The following is an 18,086-nucleotide window of genomic DNA, read 5'->3' on the forward strand; positions in this document are numbered from 1 at the left end:
CAAAGACAAAAATAAAACAAATTTTATTAATTAAAAATAAATTTTCTATTAAACTTAAAAAAATAAAATTCATGCCTTCAAGGAATTTACATTTTACAGGGTGTGGACACTTTGCAGCACATACTATGTAGTAGCTCACTTCTACTATGTGCTATCTATGGGAGCCATCTTTGCAACAGGCTACATGATAAGAGAAGTGGATTTTTGCCCATATGTCATTTAGTATGTAGCCTGTGAAGAGTGGAAATCAGTGGACGAAGCCTCCTATAATTGCAAAGACAGCTCCCATAGATAGCACGTAGTAGAAGTGAGCTACTACATAGTTTGTGTTGTGAAGAACAATGTCCAGGGATGAGTTGGCGAGCATGATTCCTGTTAAACCTCCTATTGTAAGAAAGGAAAATGAAATCCAGGGCTCATAGTATAGCTGGGGATCATTTAATGTTACCTCCATGTAGTGTGGCCAGTCAGCTAAACACTTTAACACCTGTAGGGATTGTGATAATTATTGTAGTCGATGTGAAATATGCTTGTGTATCAACAGCTAGTCCAACAGTAAATATGTGGTGCGCTCATACAATGAAGCCTAGGAAACCAATGGATATTATTGCTCATACTATTCCCATGTAGCCGAAGAGTTATTTTTTTACCTGCATAGTATGTAACAATATGAGAAATAATTCCGAAACCTGGTCAGATTAATTAATGAAATAACATATAAATTGCTTTGCACCCTTAAAGCTTTATATAACTGCTAGCTATTCTTATTAAAAGTTCACATTTATCCTGTGCCTTGGGTTCCCAAGGGCAGATCTCCCAAAATAAGCCCATCTATGTGTCTCTGACACAAAAACTATGAAGTGAATTGTGTGTTCAATTCTGAGCGTGGCCTTTGTTTCTGTGGAGCAATTAGTGGAATGTTCTTGGCCTTTTGTGGTCATATTACCAAAATTATTGTATCTAAACACTTATATGAGGGGAAAATAGGGTGAGGGTGGTAAGAGATTCAGAGAGATGTGACCCTGAAATCATATGAGAGAGATCCATCTGGAAATCTATATCTACATATATTTGAAGCTATATATATATATATGTGTGTGTGTGTATATATACACAGATATCTTTATGTACACATACATACAGAAACATACATATATATTCATTTCTAAATGTTTGTGCCCCTGATAGGGAATAGATTTCAGGATCCCTGCTATCATGTCCCCTGACCTGGATGCAGAGGTCAATTGGCTGACTGAAGCTAAATGTTCTGATACTAAGAACATTACCAGTTTATCCCTAGAGTCAGGGTTGACCCCTGGGGACCTAGACATACCAGAAGATGGGTGGAATGGAGGTGGGGGACACATGTTTTTTCTTCTGGAATCAGCTATGGAAGTCTTCTTTGTAGATGAGGAAAACTGCTCACATTCAAAAATTAGGACATACTCTAATTAATTAAGGACCTTTAAGACTTGACATTTCAAACCCCAAGGACAAAACTTATTGAATAGCTTTAAATTGTGTTGGATAAAGGTCTTATTCATTAGGGAGGAATATTGGCAAAGCAGCAATTTTCTTAGGCCTGATTTGCTAGAACGAGGCTCACTTATCTGAGAGTAAAGCAGGCAACCATTAAATCTGCCACTTGCTTAACCCTTCTTCCGATAGGAGTTAGACTAGCTGGTCCCTAAGATCCCTTATGGCTCTGAAATTATGTGATCATAACATTAAATATAAGTGTCCTGTCTTCTGGCGTTTTTGAGGATTTAGCTTTATTGACTATGTTTTGTCTAGTTCTAATCAATTGCTATCTTTCCCTGGGAGGGACAGGGATGGACAGATAAGATTACAAATAGAGGGATAGGGACAGATGGACGTGGACAGACACAGATGGACAGGAATCGATAGACATGGATTGATGGAGGGACAGAGACAGACACAGAAAAACTGAAAGAGAGACTGAAAGAGACAGACATAACACAGGCACAGATAGAAAGACTGAAAGAAAGACAGAGACACAGACACAGAAAGAAAGCCTGAAAGACAGATAGACCTACATAAATTGAGAGATGATGGAGAGAGAGAGAGAGAGAGGAGAGAGAGAGAGAGAGAGAGAGAGAGAGAGAGAGAGAGAGAGAGAGAGAGAGAACGAACCCATAGATTGACAGACAGGCCAAAACAGACAGAGGGACTGAAAGAAAGACAGACTGACACAGACAGAGACTGAAAGAAATAGACAGAAGATGACAGAAAGACTAAAATAACGACAGACACCAGACCAAAAGATTGAAAGACAGACACAGAAAGGCTGAAAGACAGACAGACACCAAAAGGCTGAAAGAAAGACTGACAAAAAAACACTGAAATACTGAAAGAGACAGACATACACAGGCAGAAAGAGAGATAGACACAGACACAGAAAGATAGACAGACACAGATAAAAAGAGAGACAGACACAGATAGGCATAGATAGAAAGAATGACAGACACTGAAAGACAGACAGGCAGAAAGATAGACAGAAAGACAAACACAAACAGAATGACAGAGACAGGCAGACAAATGACCGAAAGATGAACTTCCAGAGTTAAAAGCTTTTTGATTTTATATTTTGGATATAACAAATGGCCTCCTAGACCTAATTACCAGATGAAGGAAATGCTACAAACTCATTCAGTCTCTCTAGCAGTAAAAATTTGTATATTATTAGTGAGTCCAAATCACTGTATACTTACAGCTGCACTAACCTATAGTTCAGGTAGACCTGGGTTAGAATTAAGCTTTAGATTTATACAAATTACGTGACTTTGAGTAAATAACTTAAGCTCTCCAAATCTTGTTTTCTTTATCTGTAAGCTGGGATAATCTTAGAAGACTGTTGTGAGGATCAAAAGAAGAGAATGCACGTAAGGTTTTTTGAAAACATTAAAGGATTATGTCAATATGAGTTCTTATTTGCAAGAAAAAAAATCTTCAAAGTATTTTTCAAAACTTCACTTAGCTTTTGGTGCCATGTCAAATTTTTTTTTGGATAAGCATATATGAACATACTGAATTGAATAGACATTCAAAAATGCTTTCTATGTCCTGTGTCTAAGTCAAGTGAATACAAAGATAAAAATATTGTTATTATCCTTGAAGAAACATTTATTGATATCCTGTGTTCATGACTGATAAGGGACTTGAACTCGACCTGATGTCATTAATAGTCAAAAAATAAATACTGCCTTTCCCATTTTGCTCAATGTATTTCTTGTAATGTAATTTTAATTGAATAAGCATTCTTTTAGGTATTAGCAACTTTTTACTTTTTAAAAAAGAATTCTATTTGGTGAAAGATCACAATAATGGAAGCAATTGTTTAACTCTCCATCCTACAGTATGATAGAGATAAGTATATATGCACTACCATGTTTTCCTCTCCCTCCTTCGTTTTTGCTCCCTTTTCCCCTGCCTTCCCCCCTCTTTTCCTCTGTTCCCTTCCCTCCTTGCCTTTTCCTTTCCTGAATGAATATTGGAGTTGAATAGATCAATTACACTTTGTCAGCATCAAACATTAAGAATACCCTTTAACAGGAAAGGGACCTGTATGTGCAAGAATGTTTGTGGCAACTCTCTTTGTAGTGACCAGAAACTGGAAACTGAGTGAATGCCCATCAATTGGAGAATGGCTGAATAAATTGTGATATATGAATATTATGGAATATTATTGTTCTGTAAGAAATGACCAGCAGAATGATTTCAGAAAGGCCTGAAGAAACTTACATGAAGTGATGCTGAGTAAAATGAGCAGGACCAGAAGATCATCATATACTTCAACAACAATACTATATGATGATCAATTCTGATGGACATGGCCATCTTCAGCAACGAGATGAACCAAATCATTTCCAATGGAGCAGTAATGAACTGAACCAGCTACGCCCAGAGAAAGAACTCTGGGAGATGACTAAAAACCATTACATTGAATTCCCAATCTCTCTATTTTTGTCTGCCTGCATTTTTTATTTCCTTCACAAGCTAATTGTATGCTATTTCAAAGTCCGACTCTTTTTATACAGCAAAATAACTGTTTGAATATGTATGCATATATTGTATTTAACTTATACTTTAACATATTTAACATGTATTGGTTAACCTGCCATCTGGGGAAAGGGGTAGGGGGAAGGAGAGGAAAAGTTGGAAAAAAAGGTTTTGCAACTGTCAATGCTGAAAAATTACCCATGCATATATCTTGTAAAATAAAAAGCTATTAAAAAAAAAAAAGAATACCTCTTAACAGCAAGTGAAACGGAGAGCAGTAGGAGCTTTTCTATAAAAGTCACCTCTGAGAATTACCCGACTTGACTTTACCCAGGGATAAGTAGACCAGGCATCTGAGATACAAATGAAGGAGTACATTCTTCCTTCAACATAACCATCACCATCACACAAAGTGAATTAGATGGGAGAAATGTTTAATAGCAACCACTTTAAGTTTGAATCTACTCTATTTGTAGACAAAAACATATAGAGGAGATAGTGTCCTCTTGGTTTGGGAGATTACTGAGCTTCAGTACCTGTGCTTCTTTCTCAGTAAATAACTTTTTGTAAAATTAAAAATGCATAAGTAGCATAAAAGGATCTTTGAAGATGTTTCTACAAAGAATGATATATGAAATCCTTGTACTTAATACCCCACTTGTACTTTAGTTAACACCCTACTTTTTCTTCATGATAGTCTCTTAATGCACAAAATTGACACCAGTAGGATGTCACACTTATTTTCTTTTCTCTATCATTTTTTGTGATTTGTGAGAAAAAAATAAATATGCTGATTTATGAAAAACCTCCTTCCCTCCCCATTCCTCAGGCAAATTCATATGTGGAACAAAGTGGATAAAGAGTAAAATCCCAGTCCCCAGATATATTTCCATGTCACAGACAGACACACATACACACACACACCTAACACCTGTCTACAAATTATCTTGGTTATAATGTTGCAATTCTGAACCTTTTAATCAATTTCACTTACAGCATTCCTGTGATAGTTCCATATTATTAGAATTTTCATGAACTGTGTCAAAGATACTGGCCCATCCACTATTGTCTCCTATAAAAGAGTAATGAACCCTTGTATTAACTTTCTAGTAGAATTGATATCCAATTATAAAACAGAAATGCAAAGTATGAATATTACATTAAAACTAATAATGAAATGAGTTAAATGATTTTTAAAAATAAAATTCTTTTAATTAAAGTGTACAATCAAGTAAAAGAGGAACTAGGATTTAATAAAATATTAAATGGGCCAATTGTTACTATCTATATTTCAAAAATATGCAGATGTCTTTCTACAAACTACTTAATCTCTGTTGGCCTCAGTTTCTTCATCTGCAATGTTATTATTGAATCATTTCTGCCATTTCTGATTCTTTGGGATACTATTTAGGATTTTCTTGGCAAAGATTTTGCCATTTTTCTCTAACAATTTATAGATGAGAAAATGAAGGCAAACAGAGTTAAATGATTTGCCTAGGGTCAAATACTTCGAAAGTATCTGAGGTCATATTTGAACTCTGAAGATGAATCTTTCAAGCCTGGCACTCTATTCACTTCACCACCTAGTTTGCTCTATTTGTCTTTTTTTCTTCAACTGCCAAGGTAGAATTATAACAACATCTTCCCCACAGAGCTGTTGTGAGGATCTAATAAGGTAACTGTAAAGTATTTAGCATAGTGCCTGGCACATAGTAAATGATATACAAATCCTAATTGTCTTCTCCTTCCACTAGAGTGCAATGGGTCTGATAATGGCTATTGTCCTAAGGTTGACCCAGTTACATTGTAGAAGATCCAATCCCCGAAGCCAAGGTCTGATGGCTGGTTTATGATTCTTTTTTAGCCAAAGCAATTCAGGAAGACTTGTTTACTAAGGTAGAGTAGGGTTATGATTTATGTCAGTGGAAGAAATGCCTTTATGGATGAATACATATATTCTCAAGGTAGAATAATATATGCAAATCTGCCAATACATATCATATATAACAATCATAGATAATCATAGGTAGCCATTTGCAACCTGCTCTTCATTAGTAATTTTGACAGCAAACATTTTAATGCTCAATCTTAAACTTGAGAATTGTCTTCCTTCCCCCACCTTGCCCCCATTAAATTATGATGTAGAAAATCAAAAACTTTCATATACAAATGAAAATTCAGTTGTAAACACTCAAACTATATATTTTGGCTTCCTGGTAACTCAGTTTTATTGGATGTATGCTTTTCCCCAGTAATATATGAGAACAGCCAATAAAAATTTATAAGTTGACATTTTATAAACCAAACAACAGAACTGACTCTAGGTCTGGCACTATCCACTGGCTGAACCTAGTTTCCTAATTATAATAATACATATTTTAAAATAAAAATGAATGATATATGATAATATACACACATTTGTAAAATTAGAAATTCATAAAAGTTATACATAATTATACCCCTACTTCATATAAACTGGATAGACAAAAACACAATTTTTCAAAACCAATCAATTAAGAAGTTACTGATTTAAAGCAGTTTTCATTTTCCAAAGAGATTCCATACATGATATCTAGTATCCTCCTTCTTGCCCATTTAACATATGAATGAGTTCACTCATGACTTTTCAATAGCACCACAAGTGAGGTATATTATTAAGTAACAGTTACTTACCACAATTTTCTTCATCAGCTCCATTTTCACAGTCAATCACACCATCACAATGAAAAGCCCGAGGTAAGCATTTTGTAAGATTTCCACAAGGAAAAAATCCCTTTTGGCACAAAGGGCTAACTGAACTGCCATCAGTTAGTATGAATTCTGTAGATAGAGTAAAAAATGATAAACCACCATATTAAGTTATAGATATGAGATACATTAAGCTTAGGAAAACAGAAGTCTTAGTTCTAGAGTATGCCTTTGCTTATTTCGATTTGATTCTAGTAGTAGTTTTAATCCATCAGTATTGCATTAGGAAAAAAAAAACACATTACAAAGGGCATTCAGGTCATTGACAAAGCCATAGGAGAAAGGGAAACCATATTATGTTTTTCCAGCTAGGAATGTGAAAGAGGTCTGGCTGCTGCATATCAAGAAAGACATCAAGCTCTCTAGTGAATGAGCTAGAATAGGTTCCAAGCAGTACCACTAAAAAGATCAAATGGATGGATGCCTTTGTGAAAACAGACAAAAACCAGGATTCTATTTTGTTTATAAAATGATTAAGGATATGAATAGGGTAACCACAGATTTGTTTACTTTACCTCCAGAGTTCTAACAGTAGGATGGAAAATTTCTAGTTTGAGAGAAATAGTTTCAAGATGAATAGAAAAAAGTATTGTTTTACTCATTGGATTATCAACTTATGGATGCCATTGTTTTAAGAAGCACTTCAATTAAAAAAACAAGATAGTTTCAAAAAGGAGATAAAGTAACAGACCTAAAGATAAAGTAACATATCTACAAAGTGGCTATGTGAATCTGCATTAATCTCAGTTCATTCATCATTAAAAATTGGGTATAAAAATAATAAATATAACAATAATTGTACCTATCTCACAGCATTATTACAGGACTTGCCAAGATAACACAAATAAAATGTTTTGCCAAGTATACTTGATGTCATGATGAACAACTATGTTCTTATGCAAAACATTCTTTGGGTGACTTAAATGTATTTGCCCTTATTTCTGCAGAGACACCTGATGGCATGAAGTAAATAGAATAGATAGATAAGCAATGTATCTATATGGCATCCAAAAGATTATGTTCATTAAAAGGAACCAAAAACAAAAAAACAAAAAAACAAAGTGTCCTTGTTTCATAATATTGATGAAGTCCTTTATGGATATATGTAAAGAGGAGAACATTTCTCTCCCTTTCCACCACATAAGACATATTGTTTAAGTACTGCCTTGTTGAAGCAATCAGGTTTGAGATGTATGTTCACAGATATTATAACTGTTTTATGAAGCTTTTGGAGATAACTGACTTATGTTTTAAAAGATAAAAAGTTTATATTACTGTTGCAGCTTGGAGTGAGGCCTAATATGTGATTAATGTTTCAAGATCCCCAGAAATTTCAGGGACAGGGTTTTTTCTTTTGTGACTTGGAATGGTAGTGGATAAACTTGTCCCATTAAAAAGAGGAGAAACATTTTCTATGTGACTATATCTAACTTTCATTTAAAAGAAGGTAGATAGAATATCTAAAAAAGAAAGTAATAGAAAGTACATAGAAATCCTTATACAATGTAGAAAGGACTGACATTCCTTGGGATTTGTTCATGCCTAGCATATAACCTGGTACTGAACTGGTATAAAATATAATGAGATAATATATGGAAATTGCTTTTCAAGCTTTAAAGAACTATGTAAATGTTAATTATTATTGTTATTTAAAGAAATATTAGGAAGAACATTGGTATTTATGATCATAAATAAAATTAAGCCATCCGAGTAATTAATTTTCCACTAGGATAGACGGGCAGCTGCAGATGAAGGGAAGAGGGAAACTAATAATCTTTCATTATATATCTTCTACTATGTGCTAGATACTATGCTAAGTGCTTTACAAATATTATCTCATTTAGTCCTTACAATAACAGCTCTGGGAGATAGGTGCCATTATGACCTCCATTTTATAGCTGAAGAAATTGAAACAGAGGTTAAATGATTTGACAGGACCACAAAGTTGGTAAATGTCTGAGACTGGATTTGAATTTAAGCCTTCCTTATTCTAGGAGAAGCTAGGTGGTGCAGTGGATAGAGAGCTGGATCTGGACTTTGCATGAGTTCAAATCTGGTCTCAGACACTTACAAGTTGGGCCACCCTGAGCAAGTAACTTTACCCTGTTTGTCTCAGTTTCCTCATCTTTAAAATGAATTGGAGGACGAAATGATAAAGGATTTCAGGATCTTTGGCAAAACAAAACAAAACAAAACTAAACTGAATGGGGCCATGGAGAGTTGGCTATGACTGATGCAATTGAACAACAACAACAATAACTTCCTGATTCCAGGATCAGAATTCTATCTACTTAGTTTTTGAGATGAAATATGGCATCTTTTTAGTGATCTGTCATAGATAGTAAAACAGTTCATTAATAATAATAGTAATAATAACTGGCATTTATATGGTACTTTAAGATTTGTAAAACACTTGTTTTATTACATAGTCACAATTTTGAGAGAATGAATCTGAGACTAGGTGGCTAGAATATTATGAAACAAGGACACTTTGGGTTTTTTTGTTCCTTTTAATGAACATAATCTTTTGGATGTCATATAGATACACTGCTTATCTATCTATTCTATTTACTTCATGCCATCAGGTGTCTCTGCAGAAATAAAAAAAAAAAAGATTTCTAGCAAGGGACCCTTCATAAATTACTTTTCTAATGCTGACATTTTCGTCCCAATGATGAAACCCTCTTAAGTCTTCTTTATCCTTGTTTAGCTACTATATGTAGCCCATTAATTTGTTTACTCTTTTATTGTCAAATGGGTTTTTAAAAAGCATTCCTTTTGGTCTAGGCTGAGAGTGAGAGCTAATATCTCTTTGTTGACATTACATTTTGCTGTCTACTCTTCACCATCTGTGGATGTCAAGAAAAACAATTTTTATTGAAACTTTATGATTGATAAAAGTAGGCTTAAAAAGAGAACAGTGGTCCTAATAATTTCCATAGTAATATAGATTTGAGGAGAGATTTTTGCAATCATTCGGGTGTCATTTAGATTTCTATCCCAATTCTGCATTATTCTGCATGTATTTGCTCAAAGGGATTTTCTTAGTATTTGATGACAAATTGAAAGCAACTAGGTTTCTTATTCCAATACCCTTCATGCTTTCCATCAACATCTGCCTTAGACTATTGGGAATAAACAGATGAGAACTTAGAAATTGTAGTTTTAAGAATAGGTAGATAATTCATTGCCTGTGAAGCAAGAAATGGTCCTTTTTCTGTATAGAGTTTATGGACTTTCTCATACAGTATGATTTGAGAAGATAAGAAAGAGTCTTCTCCAAATCCAATATTATCCCTTCTTGCCTATTATAGTTTTTGAAATTCTGAAGAGAATCTCTGAGATCCCTTTCAATTCTAAAATTTTATGAGTCTGTAAAAGGATCTTCCTTACTCCAATACTCAATTATCATAAGTATTCATTCCAGTAAATGAGATTGTCTCCTCATCCTTGCTATCTCAATATATGATAGGAATTGTATTACTTTTTTTATTAACAAGCTTTTATTTTCTTTCTCCCACTCCTCTGAATGGGAAAGAAAAGAAAACAAAGTCTTTGTATGAAATGTGTAGAGTCAAAACAAATTCCTGCATTATCCATATTCACACACATATGACATCTTGCTCTGCATTTTAGGTAATATTACCATATATATTATACACACACACACACATATTATATATATAATTATTACATTAGCTCAGCCTATCCATGAGCAACTGATTTGCATTTTTAATCTATCACTTCTCTGTCAAGAGGTGGGTAGCATACTTTATCATTAGTTTTCTGGAAATTCAGTTTAGCAAAATTGCAATATATATAATAAATCTACATGGATCATCAGTATTTCTGTATACTATCAATAAAACTCAGCATCAAGAGATTAAAACAACAATTCCATTTAAAATAACTTCAGACAAAATAAAATACTTGGAAGTCTACTTGCCAAGACAAACCCAGGGACTATGTGAACACAATTACAAAATATTTTTCACATAAAGACAAATCTAAACAAGCAGAGAAATATTATTTGTCCAAGGTTAGGCCAAGCCCATGTAGCAAAAATTACAATTCTATCTAGATTAATTTATTTATTCAGTGCCATAACAATCAAATGAATTTATAGACCTAGAAAAAATAGTAAAAGTATTTATTAGAAAGAACAAAAAAGACAAGAATATCAAGGGAATCAAAATCTGACATAGCACTTTCAGGTTCCAAAATGTATTACAAAGCAGTAATCATCAAAAACTATGATACTGGTTAAGAAACAGAGTGGTGTATCAGTGGCATCAATTAGCTATACAATGCACTGTATTAAACAAACATAATAATCTAGTGTTTGATAAACCCCTGAATCCATGCATATGGGGTAAGAACTCACCATTTGACAAAAATTACTGGAAAAAAACTAAAAAGCAGTGTCAGAAAGTAGGCATAGACCAGCATCTCCTTTCATATATCAAGATAAGTCAAAATGTATAAATGATTTAAACATAAAGGTTCATAGCATAAATAAGGAGAGCATGGCAAAATGAACATGTCAGGTCCTTAGATAAGGGAAGGTTTTGTGAGCAAATAAGAGATAGAGGGTTACAGGAAAATACACATTTTATAGATAAAATGGATAATTTTGATTACATGAAATTAAAAAGCTTTTGCACAAACAAAACTAATGTAGCAAAATTTAGAAAGAAGACAGGAAACTGGGGGAAAATAGCACAGTTCTCCAAAAAAAAAAAAGTTCTCATCTTCCTTAGGTATATAGGGAACCGAGATAAATTTATAGAAATAAGAATCATTGCACAATTGACAAAATTGTCAAAGGTGATGGGGCATTTTTCTGAAAAATAAATCAAATCCAACGATAGACACATGAAAAAAGGCTCTAAATCAAAGGAAAATGATAAGGGGAAGTGGAAAAATTAGTATACTAATTCACAATTAGTGGAGTTGTGAACTAATTCAGCCATTATGAACACTTTGAAACTATGGCTATAAAACTGTATATACCTTTTGACCTAGAAATGTCACTACTTTTTGATCCAGTTGCATCATAGGAGACAAAAAGGACTTATTTGTACAAAAATATTATAGCAACTCTCTTTGTGATGGCAAAGAACTGGAAATTGAGAGGATACACATCAATAGATCAGTGGCTGAAGAAATTGTGGTATATGTGATGTAATACCATTGTTTTATAAAAAAAATAATGAGGAGTATATGAACTGATACTAAGTGAAGTGAGAGAGAACCAAGAGAACATTGTACACATTAACAACAAGATTATGTGATGATCAACTAAAATGGGCTTGGCTCCTTTCAACAATGAAGTGACTCGAAGCAGTTTCAATTAGACTTGTGATAGAAAGTACTATCCACATCTAGAGAGAGTACTATGGAGACTGAATGTGCCTTTAATGTTTGTTTGTTTGTTTTCCCTTTCTCACTTTTTTTCTCTTTTGATCTGACTTTTTGTGCAGCATGATGAATATGGAAACATATTTAGAAGAATTTCGTGTTTAATCTATAACAAATTGCTTTCTGTCTTGGGGAGGGTAGAGAAAGGAGGAGAGGGAGAAAAATTTGGAATACCAGATTTTGCAAAAGTAAATGTTGAAAACTATCTTTGCATGTATTTAAAAAATAAAATATTAAAATTTTAAAAAGTTTGAAAAAAATAATGAGGAAAATAAGTTCAGAGAAACCTGGAAAAACTCATATGAATTCATGAAAAGTGAAGTGAGTAGAATTAGGAGAATATTGTACAAAGTAATAACAATATTTTTTGAATGATCAACTGTGAAAGGTTTAGGTACTCTAATCAAGACAATCATCCAAAGGACCCTTGATGAAAATGGTATTTCCCATTTTTCTCTAGAGAGAGAACTAGAGCTGATGAACTCTGAATGCAAATTGAAGCCCACTTTATTTTTATTGCTCTATATTTTATGTGCTTTCTTTTGCAACATGGATAATATGGAAATGTTTGGCATGATTTCCCATGTAAAATCAAAATCAAAGCCCTTCCCTTTTCAAGGAGGTATGGGGGGGGATTTGGGAGAGAGGGAGAGAATTTGGAACCCCCACAAAAAAAGATTGTTAAAATTCTTTAACATGCAAGTGGGGACTAAAGAAATAAAAATAATTTTTAAAATTTACATGTGATTGGGAAATATTTAATAAAATAAAAATATGTTTTAAAAGTAGGTGGATTATAAAAATAGCAGAGAATTAAAATTGAAGGGAAATTTTATCAGAAAGAAAACCGTGAACATCAGAGAGGGAGGAAGAGAGTGCAAATGGTAGGTTTGAGAGGAGGAACCCCAAAGGATAGAGGACGCTAAGATTCTAGTTATAATCAAGAAGGGAGACAAGATAGGGTACGAGGAATTTAAGAATTGAACTGCAGAAGGGGATAGGAAATCATTTGAATAAAAGACAAAAGGTTAAATGAGTGGTATGAACATTAGGAAACTATTAGAGATAAATGAAGCTGCAACTAGGAGACATTGAGAAGAGGCAGGAGGAAAGGGAGGGCAATGGAAAAAATGGGTTAGATAAACTTCAATGATTTTTTCCCCTAAGTTTAGGTTACAGTGTTTTTTTCTTTCTAAGTTTAAAATACTAAAAATGCATGGTTATGTATATCAAATTAATTAAATACTTATATTCAGTTTTAGAAATCCAAAGTGTAATCTTGGGCAAGTCATTTAGCTTCTATTTGCCTCAATTTCCTTACATGTAAAATGGGGATTATACCTCCTACTTCCCAATGTTGTTGTATTGATCAAATTAAATAATATTTATAAAGTACTTAGCATAATTCTTGGCATATAATGGTTGGTACAGAGATTCTAGCTATTGTTGTTGTTGTATTTGATTATGCTGATCTTTATCACAAATTGAAATGGGGATGATTATTGTTCTGCTTGTTCAGAGGCTTCTAAGTATTAAAGTTCCACAGAAATATGAATCATCACTATCATTATCATCATCTTTGTCATCATCATTACCATTACTCACATGCTTTTCTTATATATTTATTGATTCTGAAAATATTCAGTAACACAAAGCATGCAGAAGCATAGAAAACAGAGAAAACTTGGACTCAAATCCTCTACTTGTGACTCTGGGAAAGTCACTTAACCTGTCTCTCTGCTCCAGGCTTCCATCTCTGTGTATATGTGTATGTATGTGTATCTTTGTATATAACTCTCTTTATGTGTATGTCTCTAATATGTGTCTCTGCATTTGTATGTCTCTGTGTGTCTGTGTCTGTCTGTGTCTGTGTTTGTGCCTGTGTCAGTGTCTGTCTCTGTATCTCTATCTCTGACTGTGTGTCTGTCTGTCTGTCTCTGTGCCTCTTTCTGTCTCTATGCCTCTCTTTGCTTCTGTGTCTATCTCTGTGCCTGTGTGCCTGTGTCTGTCTGTCTCTGTGTCTGTGTGTCTGTCTGCCTTTGTGTGCCTGTGTGTGTCTGTCTCTGTGTTTGTCTCTGTGTCTCTGTCTGTGTGTGTCTCTGTCTCTCTGTGTGTGTCTCTGTCTCTGTGTGTTTATGTCTGTCTCTGTGTGTCTGTGTCTGTCTGTCTCTGTGTGTCTGTGCCTGTGTCTGTGTCTATCTCTGTGTGTCTCTGTGCCTCTCTGACTGTCTCTGTATCTCTCTTTGTCTCTCCTCCTTCTTTCTTTCACTCTTTCTTTGTCTCTCCCTATGCCTCTCTTTCTCTCTTCCGTCTCTTGTCTCTTTTTTCCTTTTTTTCATCCATATAAACAATTTAATATATTTCAGAAAAATAAAAATAAATACTATGCAAGGTTTGAAGGGAAAGGTGGTTACAATGAAGGATTAAGAGAGAATTCATGAGATAGTCTAAATATATATTTAGATATATATAAATATAGTTTAAGAGAGTACATAACCCTCTTTTTAGGATTCTAGGTTGTAGAGAAGGTATTGATGATCTGCATTGCCATAAGGAGTTTCCTCTCATCAGATTTTTCTCTGTTAATGAAATCATAGCTATAATCTGTATGTTTATTCTCAGATTACTGTTTTAATCATGTTCTAGGGTATCTCCTCGACTCTTTAGTTATCCATCTACAGCATAAACAGATCTAACCAAACTTGAGTCTTTCCTTTATATGAACTCAGAACCCTGTATTTTTCCTTCTACACCCTGCTAAGTTAACAGTAATCCTTTTATAATCTGTTGTGAGCCATCGTGCTTTTGATAGAGGGAAAATGGAACAACTAAGTGTTCGAACCCAATTTTACCTGCAAAAAGGCTTACAATAAAGTCAGTTTACATCTGCTTACAAACTAGCTGCTCCTTTCTCTTATTGCCAGCATGTGGAGAAATTTATTCATTGTCACATACCAAATGAGCAAACTGACTTTTATAATGTTTACACTTCAGGAACAATGTGAATTATTTTCAGATCACGAGTAAGGATAACACATGCTCAGTGACTTTACCACTTAGATTCTAGCTATCCTCCTAGTATTGGACTTCCTGACAATTAGCAGTTGTACAGAGACCCTCATTGAAGTTTGAAGGCAGACTTTTTAGCAATAAGTAATGTTGGTTTATTTCCTTTCATTTGCTTAGCTCACAGCACAATTGATTTTTCTCAGCTACTAGCAGCATGGCAGTAAGTGTGTGAAATTAAAATGTGGTGGAGACATTTTGTTCCCTGCCATAATGACATAGTTTCAGTCAAGTCTGAGTCCTGTGTGGGCCATTAGGGGGCAGTCAAATACTATTGCCTTTTGAACAGGCTCAAACTCTGCCTTTACTAACTGGTTACAGGATAAATTACTCAAATCAGTAGCAATAAGCCCACGCAGCATTATTCCTTTAAGTGCCATTGATTTGCAGTTTTCGAGTGACTTTTTTAAGCAAGTAATATGGAACTTAAATTATTGATTGAGGGTACTTTTCCATATGTATTCTAAATTTTAAAAAAATGGGAACTTCGTTAAGGAGAATTGGGAATAAGTGATTCCCTGCAATCACTAAATAGTTCTGTTTAAGAGAAATGTCAATCCATTTGGCTTAAGGAAAATTGGGAATAAATGATTCCCTGCAATCACTAAATAGTTCTGTTTAAAAGAAATGTCAATCCATTTGGCTTAAGGTAAATTGGGAATAAGTGATTCCCTGCAATCACTATATAGTTCTGTTTAAGAGAAATACCAATCCATTTTGCTTAAGTAAGGTATTTTCTTTGACAATTAATGTTACAGACTTCAAACTAGTAATGTTTACGTCTTTAAGCGCCATGGATATTTTGCAAGGCAAATCAATCAATCAAAGTTTTTGGAACTTTATGCTGCATAGACCAGGTCTTTGATCCTGAAACTGACAAGACAAGCCATCCAATAAACAATTTAAGAAAACCTTTCTACTAAGTTCTTATTCTAAAAATAGGGAGGAATAAGCTCAAAATGAAAAAACAAACAAACAAACATTAGAACTGTTAATTAAATGTTGTAGATTTTTATATTATAAGGAAAGGAAATGATTTAATATTCTAAGTATTATGTTTTCACTTGAAAAGTATTAAGATTTAAAACAGTATTCAAATTCTAGTGAAATATAAAATTCAGAAATAAAAATGTCAGGAAGAAGGAAAAATTTTATATTTATTTGAATACAAATAGTATGTGCACAAATTCTGACATTTTTTTGTAAAGAATGGTAAGCTGAAGTGTCTTGTTTTAACCCCCACCTTCCCCACCCCTTTTTGGTGTGAATGTTGGGGAAGGTTTGTAAAGTATTTTCAATGAACAGTAAACCAAATTATGTTTATCTTTATGATATTTTAGTAAAACCAATTAAATTTGTAATTTTAAATCTGAGGTGTTGCTTATAAAGCATATATGTGTGTATATGTATATATACTTATACAAATAGACATATTGTAACTGTATTAAATATATACAGATACAATGTTTCCTTTTTATTAAAAGTTTTCTTTATGCAATAGTATGCAATGAATCTGTGTACAGGCTTTTAAATATAAAATTCTCTAGGCTGGAAGAGTCATCCAAAATTGAATGGCGGTAAAGATGTAAACTTTTTGCTATAGGAGATTATACTGGAGGAGTAGACTCTTTCCTTACAAATTTATTTTTGTATAATTCCATAGATGAGTTTATATATTATCTCTGTTTAGCTAGCCCTTATTTAAATATAAAATAAAATTATGTTGTTTTATTTAGTTGGGTTAAAATAAAGGGATTACATTTTAAGAGTTGCTAAAATATTTCTCTAGGAGTATTTTATTTTTTAGACAATATCTTTTCTTTTAAACTATTTGGTTAAAACCCAATAATTTTGTTCAAACCTATTTCTCAGAAAGACTTTTTTGCCCCCTGTACATCTAAATTTTGTTCTCTAAAAACTGGTTTATCAGGGGGCTCTAATAAATATAATATATTAAAATCTACATATTCAAACAAATTAACCATCTTTTATGCCTTTGGATTAACAAATTACTTATTTAAAGAAATATAACCGATGCATTTAAAAAAAAGTCTCTTCATTTTTGTGTATGTGTAATGGGCTAAATACTGAAAGTTTATTTCTTTTTTGCCTCCTAATATAATGTTAGTGCTTTTGAAAGTAACATTTATTAATTTTTCTACAAACTAGAAAAAACAAAATTATCCAAATAAACTTGAGTTTTTAGATTCAAATTTATATTTTAAAATAATTCTATTGATAGTGAAAAATATATTCTAAAATTTGGTAGTGGATTTTTGTGGCTCAGTTGTTGAATAATGAAAAAGTACCAAATGAATATTAAAGAAGGTTTATATCCTTGTCATTGAACAAGGTCTAATTTTATGAAACACACTACGTCTTAGGTTATTAAACTGTCAGGCAATGCTTTAGAAGGCATATCTTAAAAAGAATAAAAAGTGACTTTTCAAAATAGTTTCTTTATTCTGCCCTAATGTAAAAATTATTTCCTCTTCAAGTTTGACTATCTCCAATGACAATTTTTGATGGAACATCTGTTGCATCTAGGGAAAAAACAAAACAAAAACCTAAGACAAACCAAATAGCAACTAATGGTAAAAACAGTGTCGATTCATTGTCTACTAAATACAGATTGCTAGAAGTCATGACAAATGTATACATATATACGCATGTATATCTGTAAAATAGAATCAAATAGTAGGAATGTTATTTTCTTTCAGAAATTCAGACTTATGGAATGCTAATTATTAAAACTTAAATTAAATAAGTAAGAAAGCAGAAGTCTTACCTTTGATATCTAACAAGATGACCAAATGGAGCAGAAGTAACAT

At 33.2% G+C, this 18,086-nt stretch overlaps 1 protein-coding gene across 1 annotated transcript in view; it reads right to left on the reverse strand.

Annotated features, from left to right (window-relative positions):
- Positions 1 to 18,086, reverse strand: part of RXFP2 (relaxin family peptide receptor 2) — a 72,878-nt gene extending 54,792 nt beyond the window's left edge. Inside the window, exons 1-3 of the mRNA XM_003764504.3 lie at positions 18,044 to 18,086; positions 6,694 to 6,840; positions 5,015 to 5,092 (exon numbers count right to left, since the gene is read on the reverse strand). Of these exons, the coding sequence (XP_003764552.2) occupies positions 5,015 to 5,092; positions 6,694 to 6,840; positions 18,044 to 18,086 (268 nt within the window). The remainder of the gene's footprint in view (positions 1 to 5,014; positions 5,093 to 6,693; positions 6,841 to 18,043) is intronic.

Source organism: Sarcophilus harrisii, chromosome 3, assembly GCF_902635505.1.
Source record: "Sarcophilus harrisii chromosome 3, mSarHar1.11, whole genome shotgun sequence".
Classification (NCBI taxonomy): Eukaryota; Metazoa; Chordata; class Mammalia; order Dasyuromorphia; family Dasyuridae; genus Sarcophilus; species Sarcophilus harrisii.